This window comes from Cydia fagiglandana, chromosome 3 (genome assembly GCF_963556715.1).
Source record: "Cydia fagiglandana chromosome 3, ilCydFagi1.1, whole genome shotgun sequence".
Taxonomy (NCBI): Eukaryota; Metazoa; Arthropoda; class Insecta; order Lepidoptera; family Tortricidae; genus Cydia; species Cydia fagiglandana.
Window position 1 is genome coordinate 21135614 of NC_085934.1, and position 19480 is coordinate 21155093.

Genomic DNA, 19480 nt, shown 5'->3' on the forward strand with positions numbered 1-19480 from the left:
GGGAACCAAGGGAAAGTTCAGATATTTAATTAAAATACATAAATGCGTCCTAAAATAGGTGTTCCGCAATAATTGAATTATATTATAATATATTCATTATCCATTAGCATTTCAATTATGTTTATGTTTAACGAAGATATTGAAGCTTCACTTAATCGCTATTTCGTTCCGCTGTGTAGCGTTTATCGATGTATAACATGATTAAAATCGACTTTTCACATCCCTAAAAGAGCACACATATACGCTTTTACGCACACATACACAGGGTGGGCGCATCAAGAAAGGCAACACTTGATTTGGAGACCGCCTTGTCAACAGTATGGTTGTCCTTTTTTGACAAACGGCATTTTAAAAGAGCGAGGTGAGAGAAATGATACTAGTTGCTGCGTCGTGAAAGAGAACAGAAAAGGTTGGGCCCTTGGATAATACATGCGAATGCTCCCCGCCATTTTGAGAAGCTGACGTTCCATTACGCTTTAAACTTTAAACAAATGCATTCGTTCTATAGGTTACAGTAGTAAGAAAATAGGAAAAAAATTAAGCACAGTTAAATATTTTGATATCATGAAGTAAAGTGAAATGAAAATTCTTGTTAGTTTTAAACTTTGTATGTTTGGACTTCATGTTAGTGGTAGATTTTTCTAGCTATTCATTGAAACGATCTGCGTGCAATAGTACGCTATGTTGCGTCGACTACACTGTCAGAAGTGACAGCTAATTGCAAAAAATTGAGGTTATAAAACAAAACAGTGATATTTTTCCCATTTTCAATTAAAATTATAATATTTATAATTGTTTTTGGTTATAATTTCTTATAAAATAAACTGTATCAGGTTCATGGAACCATGAAGGTCAGTTCTTAGTTATAATAACAATAAAATTCCCTGAACTGTAGCCGTCTAATCGCTGATATACGAATGTTTTTACGTTGTCTCCATTATTTTTAGAAAATACCGGAGCAGAAGTTGCAAGCTTTCTCTGCCGGCTCAATGGGAGCCCGGAATCTGTCAAAGAAAGAGCTAGAAGAATTACGGAAGAAGGAAGAAGAGGAAGCTGCAGCTCATGTAAGTTGGGATATTTTTTAAGAAAAATATTTAATACTGCAGTGTTGAGCTTATCTTTGGCGGTATTGCGGTGTTTGGTAGACATATATATACAATAATCTATGTCAAGCTAGCTCCGAGTAGATAAGTAAATAAATATAATGTGGGCTGGTGTATAGAATACCTTAAAACAAGCTAGTTCTATCTAAAGTTGATAGCGTTTGGGCCATCGTAGATTCTCTTTTCACTGACATTTATCTGGCTTTTGCTAAAGAACAAATAGTTATAGAAGTAAGACTTTCATTGCCCATTTTATACTACATATTATTTGAGATTAAGCGTTTGGCACAGATTTGGACTTCTAATCACATTATTACATGGAACCCATAACTTTGCTTGTAATGATTTCTTCTGTACTTAGTTACTAAACAAATGTTGTGTACTTGCAGGTGTTCAAAGAATTTGTGGAGACATTTCAAGAAGCACCAAGCACCACCTCTAAGGTTTGGGTGAAAGCTGGAACTTATGATGCTGGTGCTAGAAGTGAGTATTTATTTAGAATAATACTGTGTTCGACCAGGCTAACTCTCTCAAATTGGCAAACAACAGAGTTATTCATTTCCACTAGTAGAATAGAATAGATTATAATTTATTTGTAAGTACAAATGAGACAATACATAATATAAAAGAAAACACAAAATAAGATTAAAGTGCCACGAAATGGCCTCATATCAGCATGTTGCTGATGGCTTCCAGCACTGGTCTTCCGATGAGACCATCAAGTGAGAAGTATCTAGGAAGGAATCAAGGGAATAAACAAGTCTTTTATCTTGTGTCCAAAGTTACATGCCTAGTTTTCCTAAAAAATGACCCACCACTGTGTGTTGTATAATCAAATCTCTAATATTTTTTACATTACCAAATTTCCAGAGGAAGACACCTCAGAGCGTGGTAAGCTCTACAAGCCGACATCAAGGTTTGAGGACAAGCGCCCCAGCGCCGAGGATGTTGTCCGGAGTTTGGCGCAGCGCTCCACCGAGCAGACCAGGCTCAGAGCCAAACAGAGCAAGGATAAGAAGAAGAGCAATCTTGAACTGTTTAAGGAGGAATTGAGAATGTAAGAACGTTTTAACCTTTTATTATAGCATGGCTCTTATCCTCTTAAGGCTTACCCATACCAAAGATGTATATAACTCCGTATAAGATAAATAAAGTCTATGAAAAAAACGTGCCTTGGACGGCCAAGGAAAAGTAATTCTCGAATAGATGGCGCCATTACCTTTGGCCTATTCTCGGCTAGATGGCGTTAACGACACCGTTTGGTATTTAACAATTTTAACACATATCAGTGAAAGAACATGGGTCAGTATGGAACAATAAAAGTTAAGAATAATTTATCCGTAAACATATTTTGATTATTTTATACATTTTCAATTTTATTTTAAGTTTTAATCGTGTGTCTATAGATGGCAGTAAATGTACCGTGACTACAAAATTGACAATGACAGGACCCCTCTATACTATCTATTCTTTTTGCCCATACAAATGAAAAATTTAAAATTTGCCACTGAAATATAAACCTATAGTGCAGGGAAGAGAGATGATTTTGATTTGTTTGAAAATGCTGTCCCAATTGCATAAGGTTTAAATTTCATCGAACTAAGAAGTACTTTAGGAGGTTACATGTTATGGTATGTTTCTAATGTGGTCAAAAAGATTAAGCAACAGAAGTGGCGGTGGACTGGCCACATCATCAGAGAAGGGCTAGATAAGTGGACAAAAGACCTTATCGAGTGGTACCCAAGGGGGCACAAAAGGAAAAGAGGAAGGCCTACTCTTAGATGGTCAGATGACCTTAAGAGGATAGGAGGAGTGGACTGGCCCAGGAAAGCAAGAGATCGCGGAACCTGGAAGGACTTGGAGGAGGCCTATGTCGGAAGACAAACTGAAGTTGTTGATGGGACGTAGAATAGTGAATAGTAATATATAATATAGAAAATAAGGTATATTTTTAAGAAGATAGAACTTCAGTAATAAAGGCTATTTTTATTTTATTTATTTTATTATGTTTCTAATAGTGACGGAAGTAGTGTCACCCTATGTATGGGACGTGCAAATTTTGGTATCGGATGAATTCACTTGGCACAGATACGTCAAGCTAAGCCAATCCAGCCCGGTAGCCAACCGCCACCCCCTGGTGGGTAGGCAGGGGGGCATCCAAAGTTACACGCAGCATATTGGCTTCTATTTACCTACCACCTGGAGTTTGGTATCATGAGCCGAAACTAGAAATGCTAGAAAGTTGAAATTTGCACACCAGGTTACATTTATAATGTGTATAAGAGATAAGAAGCGATTTTGAAAAATTCAACCCCTAAGGGGGTTAAAAACGGGATGAAAGTTTGTATGGGGTGCATGTTCTATTTTAAGCTAGGAATTTGAAACTTCGTTAAAAAGTATACTATTAGAATACTAGAAAACTAATTTCAGCGTTTTTGAAAATTCATCCCCTAAGGTGGCGAAATAGGGGTTGAAAATTTGTATGGAGATCAAAATTTTTTTCGAGTGTGGGGCTTGAAACTTTTTGTATGTGCATATTATTAGAATACAAGAAAAGTAATTTCAGCGTGTTAAAAAATTCATCCTCTACCGTGGTTAAAAAGGAGTAGAAAGCTTGAATCCATTACAAATTACTTTGACTGCCCCCCTACCTACCTGCCAGGGAGTGGCGGATGTCTACCGGGCTCAAATAGCTTAGCTTTACGTATATTACGTCTGTGCTAAGTGAATTCATCCGATACCAAAATTTGCACCTTATAACTTCCGTCGCTGTAATACCAGAATACCTACTAAAACTTAAAATGAAAAATATTATGATATATCCAAAGTTGATCCTACCAAACCAAATGGGTAAACTGTGACGAGGATTTTCGTTTTTATGACTAGATGCCATATGGGAATAGTTTTAAGTCATGCCATGACTATGTAAAAGCAATAAATGTATAGAATATATTATTAAAACGGGTCACTCACGTATTTTAAGTCGAAAATCGATCGACATGTTTTACTCTGTACCGAGGAGTATTACCATGGAGCTCGCGTTGGCGGACCGGCACAGACTATTCAATTATGAACAATCAAAGTATCAATAGCTTAAATCATCTTCAAATGAGGACTAAAATTTCAAGCTAAGCATTGCTGTAAAACTAATGCATATTCAAATAGCTGAAGTCATCAGATAGTTCAATAGTTGGCATTTGCAATAGTACATTATTGTCGAGGCTCGGACGACCTTGGGAGTCCGTTTAATTGAATCCGAAGCCAGCAAGTAGCCTTCCAGCCGAGTCATATTCTTTTCTCAAAAATGGTGCAAGAAATATAAATATCATCGAAATATTTTACAAAAGCAACTTTCTTACGTATATATTTTCACAGAAATAGCCCTTGCCACCTTTTTATTTTTTTAATTAAAAAAATAGAAGTGTATTTTTCTGCCGAAAATACGCCAACCTATTTGAGACAGCTATTTTTAGCTACTACTACTATTTAGTCGCGGTACTATCATCTGTTTGGCTGCTTAATGGGCCTGTGCCTTCATTTGATATGGCCATTTCAACTTTTAAAAAGTTTGGAACTCGACAAATAAGATAATTTGTATGCAACATTGCAGTCCCAAAATCATTGAGAGACTGCCATGTTTTTAACTTTTTAATTTTTGACTAACCATAAACTACGCGCTTCGCGACCTATTTTTTAGACGGCATAGTCGACTTTGCCGTCCATTTTTGAGAAAAAATATTTATATATTTATTTTAGGATACAGGAAGAGCGCTCAGAGCGGCACAAATACAAAAATGTCCTGCGGGAACGGGGCGCTCCTGTGGGCGCCGAGCCCGCGTCGCTGGAGCTCCTGCCCGACGTCGGCTCCTACGATACTGGAGACCCCAACACGACCAATCTGTACCTGGGCAACCTCAACCCTAAGGTAAAGTTGCCAATTTTAAATATAAATAATATAAATATAAATAATTAAATAAATATTATAGGAATTGACAAATTGACTATGGCCCATGGTAAGCTCAAGAAGGCTTGTGTTGTGGGTACTCAGACAACGATATATATATATAATATAAATACTTAAATAAATAGAAAACAACCACGACTCAGGAACAAATATCTGTATCATCCTTCGAGCAACACGGAAGGGAGGCGGCATTCGCACTATTTCCCCTCTGCCGAGGTACAAGATTAGCGCGTCAATTTAATCTAGCGCGGGTAATAAATCTAGTTGCACTTGGATTTTTCACCAGACCGAGTCCAGACGCGCGCGTGAACACTGCTGCACAAAAATGCCTGTTTGCTCGGTTTTTTGTTATAAAAAGAGGTCGGGGACATCAAATTTACAAAAAGAAAGTGTTACATTTCACATGTAATATTTTTTTTACATATCAATCATATCATACGTTAAATTACATTTAAATACAATTATTATATTTTAGTCTCAAGTAATTGTTGGATTTATCGATTTTGGTCGCTCAGTACAAATTGCGGATCGGTCGAGCGACAAATCCGATCTCTCATCTCTCAGAATACAATGACATACTTCAACGAAAATGTGTTAGTGTGCGTGTTGTGACACTAGTCACTCGTCCGTACACAAAAAGAGATCGAGGTTTGCAAGATTCGTCTTTGACGTGCGTCATTTTCTATGTATTTGTGTCGTCATTACAGATTGGATTTTGTATGTACGTGTGTGAGAAGTGCGACTGTGTGCACCTTTCCCCCCGCGAAAAATGGCAGAAAGATTTGTACGGTGAGATATCGCTTGGGCCCCTCCCTTCCGACGTGTCGGAAGCCGGTGTTGCTCGAAGGTATCATCATACAAATAAATGCCCTTACCAGGATTCGAACCCGGAACCATCGGCTTCGCAGGCAGGGTCACTACCCACTAGGCCAGACCGGTCGCCATTGATTGTGTTTAAAGATAAAGATAAAAAAATAGTTTATTCAAGTAGGCATATTACAATGAGCTTATGAACGTCAAATAAACCTTTACCGGCTCCAACCGTACACCTCTGCCCCGAGAAGATTTAAATCCCCCCTCAATTGGAGGAGGGTATCCCACTATGTTTGACTACCTCCTTTTTCGAATTGTCACAAGCCACTGATTTGTGAAGTCACAGTCAATTTATATTCTGTCTGTTTGCAGTTCTATCCAATTTAGTAAATAAAAACCGGGCAAGTGCGAGTCGGACTCGCGCACGAAGGGTTCCGTACCATAATGCAAAAAAAAAAAGAAAAAGAAGCAAAAAATAACGGTCACCCATCCAAGTACTGACCCCTCCCGACGTTGCTTAACTTTGGTCAAAAATCACGTTTGCTGTATGGGAGCCCCATTTAAATCTTTATTTTATTCTGTTTTTAGTATTTGTTGTTATAGCGGCAACAGAAATACACACACTGGATATCCAGGGGTCGTGACAGTAATTTTTCCACTTTTAAATTTATTCTAAGCTTTTCAATGTAGTGACGATATGTATTGTACAGTCGTAAATGTAACAATTGCCTGCAGATAACAGAGCAGCAGTTGATGGAGATCTTCGGCCGCTACGGGCCGCTAGCTAGCATCAAGATCATGTGGCCGCGCTCCGACGAGGAGAAGGCCCGCGGCCGCAACTGCGGCTTCGTCGCTTTTATGAGCCGTCGGGACGGCGAGCGAGCCCTGCGGTGTATCAACGGTGAGACAACCATAATTATTATCTATGGGCCTTAGTAGCCTGAAAATAAATGCTTTGATTGATTGATTGATTGATTTACTTGTAGTAATTTATTTCGACTTTGTTCCAAATATAGTTAAAGTTTGCCGAGAAAAATTGAATTTTGATTTGTCAATACAAAGATTAAAATTATAATGGAACAGGAGACCTTTATAGGTATCTGGGTGGCTAGAGGTTAATAGGTACCAGTGGCGGCGCGTGGAATTTTTTGCTAGACAACTCGGAGCAAAAAAAAACCGGTCAAGTGCGAGTCGGACTCGCCCACCGAGGATTCCGTACTTTTTAGTATTTGTTGTATAGCGGCAACAGAAATACATCATCTGTGAAAATTTCAACTGTCTAGCTATCACGGTTCGTGAGATACAGCCTGGTGACAGACGGACGGACGGATAGACAGCGGAGTCTTAGTAATAGAGTCCCGTTTTACGCTTTGGGTACGGAACCCTAGAAACACCAACCTTAGCATAATGTACTTATTTTTTCATGATAAGCGAAGGTTAAGTAAAGCGCTAGATGTGTCTTTGGGTGCGTCCTTTTACAGTCAGTGTATAAGCACCTTTGCCATACTTGTCATCACTGACGTCATGTAAACAGTGTATGTCGAATATGACAAAAGCGGATTCCTACTCCTAAATTCCTAACAATCCTAACTAAAAACAAGGACTGACCTTGAAACACCTGCACAAACAATACGCAACACTCAAAAATGCACTGGTTTAGTCTTTATATAAATATATGCACTATTACTAAGTAAAATCTCATTAAAACCTATAAAACTCTAATAAAAACAACATTAATAACAAGTCTTGGCAACAACCGGGCGGGAGTGTTGTCATAATATTATTCCATTTTCACCCACAACTCCCAAAATCTATTACTACAAATATATAAACTACTTTCTTTGAAGAAACGCTCGTTATCAAATTACCTTAACAAAACTTGCGACTCCATGAGATTCATGGATTTTGTAATAAAGATTCTTTTTTTAAAGGTTTTTTGAAAATTTGGTATTAATGATAGCAAAATACAATAAAATTTTACCCATTAATTCAATTTAATATTTTGGTATGGCAACATTAAGCATACGCGCGGCAAACGCGACTCGATTGAATATTGTGAAATATTACACTCCAATATAAATCTTACCTCTTTGTATTTAAGGTTTAAATTAAAATGAAGCAGCAAGTTAATACACCGTTGTCGTGTACAGTACTTGCGCCTTTGACTGTGTGCGTGCATTTTTTCCAATATAAACCTTATATTGTTACCTTTAAGGTTTTTATTGAAATGAATAACTCGATACAAAACCGAGTTATTTTGCAGCATATTTACGCGGACTTTCTATAGCGAACTTTATGAGCGTGTGCGTGAGTTTTCGTATGCCTGTGGTGGCTCATGAATGAATAGTAAAGCTTAAACATAGTCGCCCGCGCGCCCGCTATGACTAGTTGAAATTTAATCAATAGTGAAGCTTTAATAGTAAATGGCGTTATCATTTCCAAGGTAATACGCAGTGTTTTCTGTATATATATGTAGCAAAAAATTTTAGGCAAGCCGGTGGGAATCGGGTTGTATGGAGCCGCCGCTACTGATAGGTACTAACTTTTAGGAGGAGTATAATGTAACGAGTTTCACGAATTGCTTGAAACCATCACATTCCGTAAAAAGTCGCTGCCTGAGTCGGGATAAGAAGCTCCCTAAGCTCCCTGTATTACTGCAATGTTTTGCCGCCAGAGTGCAGCACTAGTGCACATAGTAAACCATAGAGTAACTTATACGTACTAGGCCTTAAACAGCTTTTTGAAAGGTATTGCTATGACATTGATACATCAAGGCAGTTTGTTTACAGGTGGCCTAAAAATCGAAATTTCGTTATCTGCCTCTCTATCGATCGAATAGGCAAGAGTTAGGGTCCGTTGCACCAAACTGTTCGTATCGTTAAAGAGTTCAGTTGCACCAACCACATTTGACAGACTGATCAACGTCAGCCGGCGCGCCCCGGCGGTTTACTATGAAACTTTTCATACACAAAAATTTAGCGAACTCTTTAACGATACGAACAGTTTGGTGCAACCGACCCTTAGAGAGGTAGAAACTGAACTTCGTGTTTCGCGGTAGGCCCTGCTTGTGCTAGTGACGCGCTCTACGCAGAGTTGTGCGTAATGTGCTGTGTGTGTGAGTTGTACTTAATGTGCTGTACATACTTAGCTTTAATCTATTACACAATAAATTACAATTACAATTAATATTCCCTATTCAACCTCCCGCTTCTTGTTGCCTGACATATTGAATAAACCGGTTAATTTAGGTTTCAGTAACGTTCTTAAAACGTTCGCGTTCTCAAGAAAATTTTGGAGCAAAACCAAAATAAAACAAGTATTACTCGTACCTACATTTTTAATCGATTACGCGCCTCGAGGTTAACAAAACTTAAAAGAATATGTGTTGTTCCAGGCAAGGAGATAATGAGTTACGAGATGAAACTAGGGTGGGGCAAGGCCGTGGTGATCCCGCCCGTGCCCATCTACATCCCGCCCTCGCTGCAGACGCCGTGCCAGCCGCCGCCGCCCTCCGGCCTGCCCTTCAACGCGCAGCCGCCCAAGCATAGGGCCAATAAGGTATGTCGTACGCTGTAGAACAATCATTTAACTGAGGCGGTAGAGATTGTTCATCTTCTTCTAAAGCCTACACCCAAGGCCAAAAGTATGGAAACAACGTTATTTTCTTTAACGTCTCATGTATCTATCTTTGTTGTATATTTGTATCCTAAAATTTGCATTGGGCAACCCCAAAATATTAAAAATTCTCGCTACATATCAAAATATCCTAAAATATTGTCGAATTTATAAAAAAAAGTTAGGACAAAGATGATAGTTGAGGACAGTCTTTTCTAAAAGGCTTATTTCTCTTTGGACACCATACAAAAATCCTCCTCTCTATCATATCCAGCATTTGAGTAATTTACTATTCAAATGTTCTATTATTAATTTTACCATATTGTTTTCAAATTTTTTGACGAATAATATAAAATCATTATAATATAAACTTTTCTATCAAAGTATAAGCTTGTTTCCATACTTTTGGTCTTGGGTGTATGTATCACTGCGACCATCCCTGATCTATTGTGATCGCCACCTACTACAACTCTCGATCCTAACCTGCAACTTGAAATAGCTGCAGGATCTTTTTGATCTCGAGAGACTTTAACTCCTCCGGGCGCAATATGTGTCTGGCTGTTCGCCCAGGATTAAGTCACGAGTACGCATTAGGCAATGCAAAGGCGTCTCCTGTCTCCATACAGAGTCTGCACCGCCCCATGTCACGTTTCCCCATGGTGTGCATGTGCTTATTTAGGCCGCAATACCCAGTAAGCACCCTTACCAAGTTGCGCAGTTCGTTCCTAGACCGCGCTAAGGCGTTCGAAGATTGCTAGAGATTGTTATGGCGAAGGCTCGGCAGCATGAAGCCGACTTGTATCGTGTTAAGTGTAAATGTAATATATTAATTAGTCTTACCCTCAAACCTCGTCGCGTGAAACTCAGCTCTATGGCTTGGTATTAAGGTCTTCGTGTGGTTGCAGATACCGCGAGTCAGGCCGGGCGAGTACTACCCGAGCGACCCGGAGGACAGGCAGGCTTACGAGGAGGTACGAGTTTAATAATACAGGGTGTTTTACCCACGGAGATACGTTATAATATAAAGTTACTCCGTGGGTAAAAGATACCAGACATTATATGTTATATAACGTCTAGCCGCCTACAAATCAAAAACTTCCCATGCATTAATCATTTGTCAGAATAAAAATTCAAAATAAAATGGAATGGGAGGCATTTTATAGTTCCCTGGGCGGCTAAAGGATAAATGTACAAATGTAATTATAGAATAGAATAGAAGAAATTTATTCAGAAAACGCTTAAATTTAGGTATTACATGAGACAACAGAAATAATTTATTATTAAACGTCACTGAAAAGGTCTCCACTCAGCGTAATGTCAAGATACCATCTAAGGAACTCGACGCTGGTCTTCCGTGGAAACCCTTACGAGAGAGCGCAACTATATGCTAAGTACAATTTTTATATAAGTGCAAAAATTTCAAGTAAATTTATTAAAGCTCTAATTATTATTATGTGTTCCGTACTCCACATCGGATATCTTCATTGAGAGAGTAACGCGATCGTTGACCAATGATGTCGCTAGCGTCTATGTAGTCGCTCCGCCCCACGCCGTGACGTAGTTCCGCTTCCACTTCCTGCGAACCGTTGCTCGCTCCCCGCTACTCGCCACCGCCATGACATTGTTTCGTCGACCGTCTTGACCGATGGTCCGCAAATATTTTTTGCGTATATTTTTGCAGCATGGTGCTTTAACATTTCCGATCCAAAGCTCGGTCGATTAAATTGTGAGATATGGCAGAGATCGCCACTATTAGTCTTTTGGCGGTCTCGCGATCGAAGTCATCGAACGGTGCTTTTCGATTCTACCCACTTTTTTCTTGCTAAATTAATTTTCACATTCCATGCTGCTAAAATCGTTACCGTTAACTCGCATTTTCGAGATCGAAGTAGGAAGTGCGTCAGTGGTTTTTGTTAACAAGTGGTAACAAGTCGCTCCGCATCGGAGAGGGAACGCGCGGTCATCGTGCCGGCGGCGGCGGCGGCGGCGCCCGGGCGGCGCGGCGGCGGACGGCCTGCGCGCGCCGCTGCCGGGTGCCGCGCTTCGCTGATAAGGAGGTTTGGATTGTCTCAAACCATCCGGTGAGCCAGTTTAAGATATTCTAATTTTATTGGCGTTCAGAAGTTACTTCGTCACTCGCGGAGGGTTCTCAGGCAGTAGCCTGGGAGTACCTCGTGTTGTTAGTTGCGGCGCGACCGGGGCGCCCCGTCCCCCGGCGCGGGGGCGCGGGCCCGGCGCCCGCCCCCGCCCGCGCGCGCCGCGTCTTTCTTCTGCTGTCGTCCAAGGTGACTCCGAGACACCGCGACGCTGCGGGCCACGGTGGACGCCTCCAGTCCGCAGGACTCGGCGAGACGTCACACGCCCGCTCCTGTTACTGCAGTCGCGGTGCGGACGCCTCCAGTCCGCGGGACTCCGAGAGACGTCACACGCCCGCTCCTGTTGCTGCAGTCGCGGTGCGGACGCCTCCAGTCCGCGGGACTCCGAGACACGTCACACGCCCGCTCCTGTTGCTGCAGTCGCGGTGCGGACGCCTCCAGTCCGCGGGACCCCGAGAGACGTCACACGCCCGCTCCTGTTGCTGCAGTCGCGGTGCGGACGCCTCCAGTCCGCGGGACTCCGAGAGACGTCACACGCCCGCTCCTGTTGCTGCAGTCGCGGTGCGGACGCCTCCAGTCCGCGGGACTCCGAGAGGCGTCATACGCCCGCTCCTGTTGCTGCAGTCGCGGTGCGAACGCCTCCAGTCCGCAGGACTCCGAGAGACGTCACACGCCCGCTCCTGTTGCTGCAGTCACGGTGCGGACGCCTCCAGTCCGCGAGACGCCCGCTCCTATTGCTGCAGTTGCGGTGCGGACGCTTCCAGTCCAGCGGGACTCCGAGAGATCCGCGTGGCTCTGCGAGACGTCACACGCCCGCTCCTGCAGCTGCGGGCGCATCGCGGGTGGATCGCGCCAAGGGGAAGGCGGACCGCTTCTGCGTCCCGACTGCTCGAGCGGAAGGAAGGTAAGTTACGTGTAAGCAGTGGAAATGCTACGAGTACAGCGACGATCGCCGCGTTGGTTGCCGCCCGTCATGACGTCGCTGGTGACCTACGCGCCGGTGGTGGCCACCACGATGGCACCACCGAGGGCAACAGCGTCGCCGTGATGATGCGTGCAGCTACGAGCCTAGCCATCGGCGCCTCCCGTGCCGGTAACGTCCGTCACGCGCACCGGCGCCTGTCGAGCTGGCCGCCACGACGGCGCCTCTCGCACCTGAGCCTGGCGACGGTGGCCGCGATGATGGCGCCGCCCGCTCGATGACGCCGCCTGCCCCCGAGCTGGCCGCCACGATGGCGCCTCTCGCATTACGCATCGACGCGGCGGCGGCGGCTGCCACAATGGCGCTGCCCGCCACGATGATGCCGCCCGCCACGATGGCACCCCCACCTGCGCACTGGCGCCTCTCGAGCTGGCCGCCACGATGGCGCCTCTCGCCTCACAGCAGTGCCTCCCAGACCAGCCAGCCAGACGGCGACCGCCTCATGCACCGGTGCCTCCCGAGCTGGCCGCCACGATGGCGCCTCTCGCCGCACGCACCGGCGCCTCCCGAGCCGGTGGCGGCGGCCGCCACGATAGAGCCGCCCGCCTCACGCGACAACGCTACTAGAGCGGGCCGCCACTATGGGTCCTCGCCTCGCGCACCAGCGCTTCTCGAACCAGTGGCGGCCGCCATGAGCCGCCCGGCCTCAGGCACCGGTGCCCCCCCCCGAGCCGGCCGCCACGATGGCGCCCCTAGCTTCACGCACCGGCGCCTCCCGAGCGACGGCGGTTGCCACAATCACGCCGATGCTGTCCACCGATGCTGCAACTACGACGATGTCGTCCCTTGCTCGCTGGGCGCCACAGTATCAGTGTCCTGTCCACATGGTTCCATTGAGGTACGCAGGCGCCTATGCAGGTATAGGTATGGTATGGTACAGCACGAACAGACCGCTAAGCTCTTGGTTTCGGTTAAAGAATCCTCCGGCGACGGCAGACAAGGTCGTAAAGAGCCCCGTCCTAGCGCGGCTCGACTGCCCGGAGTTGAAAGCGGTAAGATATGTCGATACTCAGAGGAAAATACGTCGTGTTCCCGGGTTTCATAAAGGTGCTGATCGACTTCGCTGTGTCGCTTCGAAATTCCTACGACTTCTCGAGGCCATGGAGTGGTCCAACCGGAGAACAGCTAGCGACAAGGCCCTGTGCGACCGCTCGAAACCGAGGTGAAAGGCATCGAAAAGGTCTGCAGACTTCACATAATTATCTCTGCTTGCTCGCCCTCTCCAGCTTAAGTTCCGTCTTACAAAGACGAACTCGTGCGAAAAGCCATAATAAACAAAATGGGACAAATAAACCCGCTGCGCCTGAACAAGCTTGAGTTTCCGGTGCTAAGAGAAAGGGGCCAGGAGGACTCCAGCAGTTTCCATCTGTCTGTATTCGACTTTATCGAAACAGTTTTGTTACGCAAAGCGCCAAAATCGATTTTAGACTTGATTTCATCAGTTCGATTTCCTTAAAAGCATGCTACTAACTCGATGCCCTATACTAACTCGATATAGGGTGTCTCTTCGGATAAAGCGAATTAGACCATCACGCTCCTAGACATCACGTGGGACACGCGGCACAACACACCGATTGAAAGTTTTTCTTTTTCGCGACATACAGGCCTGCCTTGCGGCAGAGTTTCTCGCAGAAATGAGACTCAATGCCTTCTGTTCAGTCTCAAATTCGCAAACTTTAGTTCATGGAGGAAGGTGAAGCCTTCGCAGTCCCCAGCAACACGGAGCTGCCGAAAGCCTCGCACCACTTTCTTCCTCATCTTATGCAAGCAGTCCGTTACAATCTCCAATATTGGTAGACAATGTACGAGGTAAGGCCCTCTCAGCGAAGAGTAACCGTTAACGGGCCGCATCTGCAGCGCTGACGACAGAAGTGTAAACATACAACCGCACCGGTACAGTATACATAAAACGATGGCGACACTACATCCCTTCCGTTACTACGGTTGTCGCAAAAACTGCTGATGCCAGCAGATCGTCTACAGGTCGCGCTGGTTGCTTGCTACTTGCCAGGTCGGTACAACCCCCGAGGGCGACGGTTTATCAAGAAGTCACTGCGCGCCCGAGTGGCAGCTGCGCCCAGCAGCCGCCGAGACTGTCTTCGCCTGACAGGCGCCTTGTTGGCCGGCCTCCGCTTTCGAGAGCCCTCGCACTGTGCCACGGTATTTCTTAACAGACTCATTGAACTGCTACCACGACCTTTGACAGCTGCCTGTGAGACTTGGCATGGATGTCTCCACCTCCCAGCCTAGTCTGTGTACTGCGACGGCGTGATAAGGAGTCTTAAAGTAGCTGTGGTAAGCTTGCAATTTACTGGCGGTCCTAGTGAACACAACGTCAGACCGCCCTCCCTTACGAGTCAACGACCTTAAGAATGAGGCGTAGCTCCTGTCAGATAGGACGCTCCAACACCGAGCTGGCGGGATCAGGAGTGACGTCCGCTACTGGCGTGACTGGCGCATGCATATAACATGCCAAGGTCTAACGCTACGTAGCGAACGAAACGCAACTGTCACTGGCTCACTAATATGGAAGAACCGGATATTCCCGATTCCGGTACTGTGTTTGTATAGAAAACAGTAACGGGAGCCCCTAGATCGTCCCCTTGTCTAGGCTGCATGTACGGCCACAATGTAGAAACGGTCTTTATGGTGCATCAAAAATAAGATCAACTGCCAGGTACCTCTAGCCAGTGAAGTAGCGAGCTATCTCAGACGTCTATTTCTATTATCCATGTTAGCTTTCAGAACGATATTCGTTCATAAGCCTCTCACAAGTGCTGTGTATGAACCACTATCGGACACTATGCCTTCTTCCAACGCCATTAATAGCGAGACCAGCGCCTCCCAAAGCACCAGCTTGGGACGCGAGACATCTACTTGCCCTAATTTAAATAGCCCTACAACGTTAGGTACGTTAGAAGAAGTACGATAGAATAGCTGCCGCACTTTTGCTGTTAGCATCAGGCCGCAGGGTCAATGACCTTACTCTACTACACTGTAGCCCGGGCAATTACATAGATAACTTTAACGCTTTTATTTTGTGTCCGAAATTCGGCTCTAAACCAGATAACGTGTCTTACCGACTGGACTCTTAGAAGCTCCGGAATAAAGTATAGACCCAGTATAAGTAGGTAGTCTGGGTACGTCACCTTGCGAGAATTACACAAAATGTTAGGGGACACTTCGCTTATTTCTTTCAGCCACAGTCTCATCCAAGCCGGCCTCGCCTACGATTGCTTTCGATCCACGATGTACTTAATAACTAAATTGGCTGGAAAGCTATTCACTTAGCGATATTTTCGCTTATGTTAATTGGGAACATGACTCGCCGAGATTCTGCGGATCGGATGCGATTTCGAATGAGAATCCTCTTAAACCAGTTTAACGTCAGATTCGAACCTGAGATTACAGTTTCAATTCTCAATTTCCTGTAATTCACATTATAACGAGTCACTGTGATTTCATGGGTTGCAATATGGTGTATACATATTTATTCTTTCTCCGAGTTCTATGACAGTAGGTGTAGCCCTATCGCTTGCGCGCCCGCTAACTCGCCACCAGGAGATAATAAACAGGTCTCAATGAAGATATCCGATGTGGAGTACGGAACACATAATATACAAATTTTACCTTCCAATAAAATTATTATTATGTTTCCTATCCACATCGGATATCTGAGTAATGCCTTCCTGGCAGGCTACTAGGCTACTTTTATGCCGACGGTACTTCTCCTCAACAATGACATGGCGGTGGCGAGTAGCGGGGAGCGAGCAACGGTTCGCAGGAAGTGGAAGCGGAACTACGTCACGGCGTGGGGCGGAGCGACTACATAGACGCTAGCGACATCATTGGTCAACGATCGCGTTACTCTCTCAATGAAGATATCCGATGTGGATAGGAAACATAATAATAATTTTATTGGAAGGTAAAATTTGTATATTCAATTAAAAACTAAAGTAAAACTAAAATAATAACCTACGGTACCTAAACAGTCATTAATTGGGTTTATCTGGCATACAAGGTGAAATAAATTATTTAGCAGGCGTTCGTTCTAGTAGGGATGTCACAGGAGTAATAGGAGTATATATACCCAATAATTATATTTTTTGTAAGATTAAAATGTGTTTTTTGAATTTACATTTAAATGAACCAATTGATGGCGAGTTCCTTATAGGTGGAGTATATTGTTCCAGCACTTCGTGGCAGAGTATTTAAAACTGCCACGAAATGCTGCGGTGCAATGTCTAGGGCAAAGAAGACGTATGGCTCCCCTAATATGGCGTTGTGAAAAAGTTAACTTTTCATAGAGGTAGGGGGGCGTCATGGATTTTATAATGCCAAAGAGCATGCAAGCAAAATGCAGCGACCGCCGCGATTCCATATTCATTAACCCACTATTATTTAAATAAGGAGTTACATGGGTTCGAGGTGGGATATTAAAACAAAAACGTGCACATGCGTTCTGCACCCGCTGCAATAGCTTTTTTGTTTGGTACAATAGACATCCTTCAGCCATAATTCAGCTTTTGCTATAACTATAACTATACTAACATGAAATATTTCTTTTTCAGATACTTTCACAGTCGATAGTCAAAGTAGTGATTCCAACTGAGAGGTGAGGCTTGTGGCTTGTACTTTGTTTAAAGTTTTTTGAAGTAAGTATCAAGTAAACCTTGGTGTTGTGAAAATAATACTTACTTACTTAGTTAATCTTGCTATTAAAGACCATAGCATGGCCAAACATCAGGAAGAATGGGACAGTCTGACGGGCGTAAGGCACGCAAAGCTCTTTATGCAAGGAGTAGACTCCGGCTGGAGCAAAAAGCTTTGGAAACTTAGCAAAAGGCAACTCCAAATCATAACGGGGGTGTTTACTGGCCATTACGGGGTCAAAGGAATTCTGGCCAAGGTGGGACACTCTGTCAACACCTATTGTCGTATGTGTGGCGAAGAGGAAGAGACAGTAAAACACCTAATTTGTGAATGTCACGCCCTCGCCAGACAAAGAATGGAGGACTTTGGAACCGGATACCTGGAACCAAAGGACTTTAAAACGTTACCCATGAGCTCCATCATCCGACAGATGGATATGGTGGGAAAAGCTCTTGAGTAGTTGACGGATCTTTTCTAGGGGGTAATTGCACAAAAGATCCCTTTGGGTCGACGTGTTACCGCAAGGGCCCCCTGAAAACAATAAGATAAGATACATGGTTGGCGCTATGACCCAAAATGAGTATTGGTCTCCAAAATATTAATGAATAATTCCTCCGCAGAAACATCCTAATGCTGATCCACCGCATGGTGGAGTTCGTGATCCGCGAGGGCCCGATGTTCGAGGCCATCATCATGAACAAGGAGATGAACAACCCCTTCTTCCGGTTCCTGTTCGAGAACCAGTCCCCCGCCCACGTGTACTACCGCTGGAAGCTGTTCTCCATGCTGCAGGGCGATTCACCTAAACAGTGGGCCAACAACGACTTCCGCATGTTCAAAGGTATAGTGCTCTCCCTCTCCATCTTCCTCTCTCGCTCCCGCTTTCCTTTCACACTCCCGCCTCTTCCTCTCTCCTTCGCCTTATTTCTTCCTAACCCTTCCCTCCTTCATACTCCTTCCCTCCCTCCATATCACCCTCGATGTCACCCGTTCACCAACTCTTCCTCCTTTCATATCACCCTCCTTCTAACCCTTCGCTCTCTATATCACCCTTCCGCTAATAACCCTCCTTATCTCAATATCACCCTACCTCCCTCAATTTCACCCTACTTCTAGTCGTCTTTCCCTTTACATCAATATCAGTAATATCACCTTTCCTCTGACCCTCCGTTTCTCCATTTGACCATCTCTAACCCTCCGTCTGTCCATATCAACCTCCCTCTAACCCTCACTCCATATCAGCCTTTCCCTTCCCCCTCTCTCCCCTTCTCCCTTCTTCCTGGCGTTATCCCGGCATTTTGCCACGGCTCATGAGAGCCTGGGGTCCGCTTGACAACTAATCCCATGATTTGACGTAGGCACTAGTTTTTACGAAAGCGACTGCCATCTGACCTTCCAACCCAGAGGGGAAACTAGGCCTTATTGGGATTAGTCCGGTTTCCTCACGATGTTTTCCTTCACCGAAAAGCGACTGGCAAATATCAAATGATATTTCGTACATAAGTTCCGAAAAACTCATTGGTACGAGCCGGGGTTTGAACCCGCGACCTCCGGATTGAAAGTCGCACGCTCTTACCGCTAGGCCACCAGCGCTTCCCCCTCTCCCATTAACCAAAATTAGCATCTTACTTCCGAAACCACACAAAGGGTAAAACGGGACCCTATTACTAAGACTGCTGTCCGTCCGTCCGTCCGTCTGTCTGTCACCAGGCTGTATCTCACGAACCGTGATAGCTAGACAGTTGAAATTTTCACAGATGATGTATTTCTGTTGCCGCTATAACAACAAATACAGAATAAAATAAAGATTTAAGTGGGGCTCCCATACAACAAACGTGTTTTTTTACCGAAGTTAAGCAACGTCGGGAGGGGTCAGTACTTGGATGGGTGACCGTTTTTGTTTTACTTTTTTTGCATTATGGTACGGAACCCTACGTGCGCGAGTCTGACTCGCACGTGCCCGGTTTTATTTTTTTTATAATATAAATGGGCTTACTCATGGCCACAGAGGCCTACTATAGAGCGAGCTCGCCCAGAAGGTGCCTGTCCACTCTTGATTTTAAATTAGTTCTAAGTTTATGGTTATCTTGATTTGTTCTTCTTAATTTTGTAACATTTTCGTACAGGTGGTTCAGTATGGCGTCCCCCGGTCATGAACCTGTATACCGCGGGTATGCCGGACGAGTTGGTCGACGAGGACGAGTCCAAGGAGAATATTAGAGGCACGCTCTCCAACAAGTGAGGATATTTGTTT

At 44.5% G+C, this 19480-nt stretch overlaps 1 protein-coding gene across 1 annotated transcript in view; it reads left to right on the top strand.

Moving 5' to 3' along the window:
• The first annotated feature begins 712 nt into the window (after positions 1 to 712).
• LOC134680459 (U2 snRNP-associated SURP motif-containing protein) overlaps positions 713 to 19480 on the top strand; it is a 29693-nt gene continuing 10925 nt past the window's right edge. The window contains exons 1-11 of the mRNA XM_063539589.1: positions 713 to 851; positions 948 to 1064; positions 1493 to 1586; positions 1974 to 2160; positions 4860 to 5028; positions 6616 to 6781; positions 9275 to 9438; positions 10401 to 10466; positions 17145 to 17188; positions 17847 to 18067; positions 19353 to 19464. Of these exons, the coding sequence (XP_063395659.1) occupies positions 846 to 851; positions 948 to 1064; positions 1493 to 1586; positions 1974 to 2160; positions 4860 to 5028; positions 6616 to 6781; positions 9275 to 9438; positions 10401 to 10466; positions 17145 to 17188; positions 17847 to 18067; positions 19353 to 19464 (1346 nt within the window). The 5' untranslated portion in view covers positions 713 to 845. The remainder of the gene's footprint in view (positions 852 to 947; positions 1065 to 1492; positions 1587 to 1973; positions 2161 to 4859; positions 5029 to 6615; positions 6782 to 9274; positions 9439 to 10400; positions 10467 to 17144; positions 17189 to 17846; positions 18068 to 19352; positions 19465 to 19480) is intronic.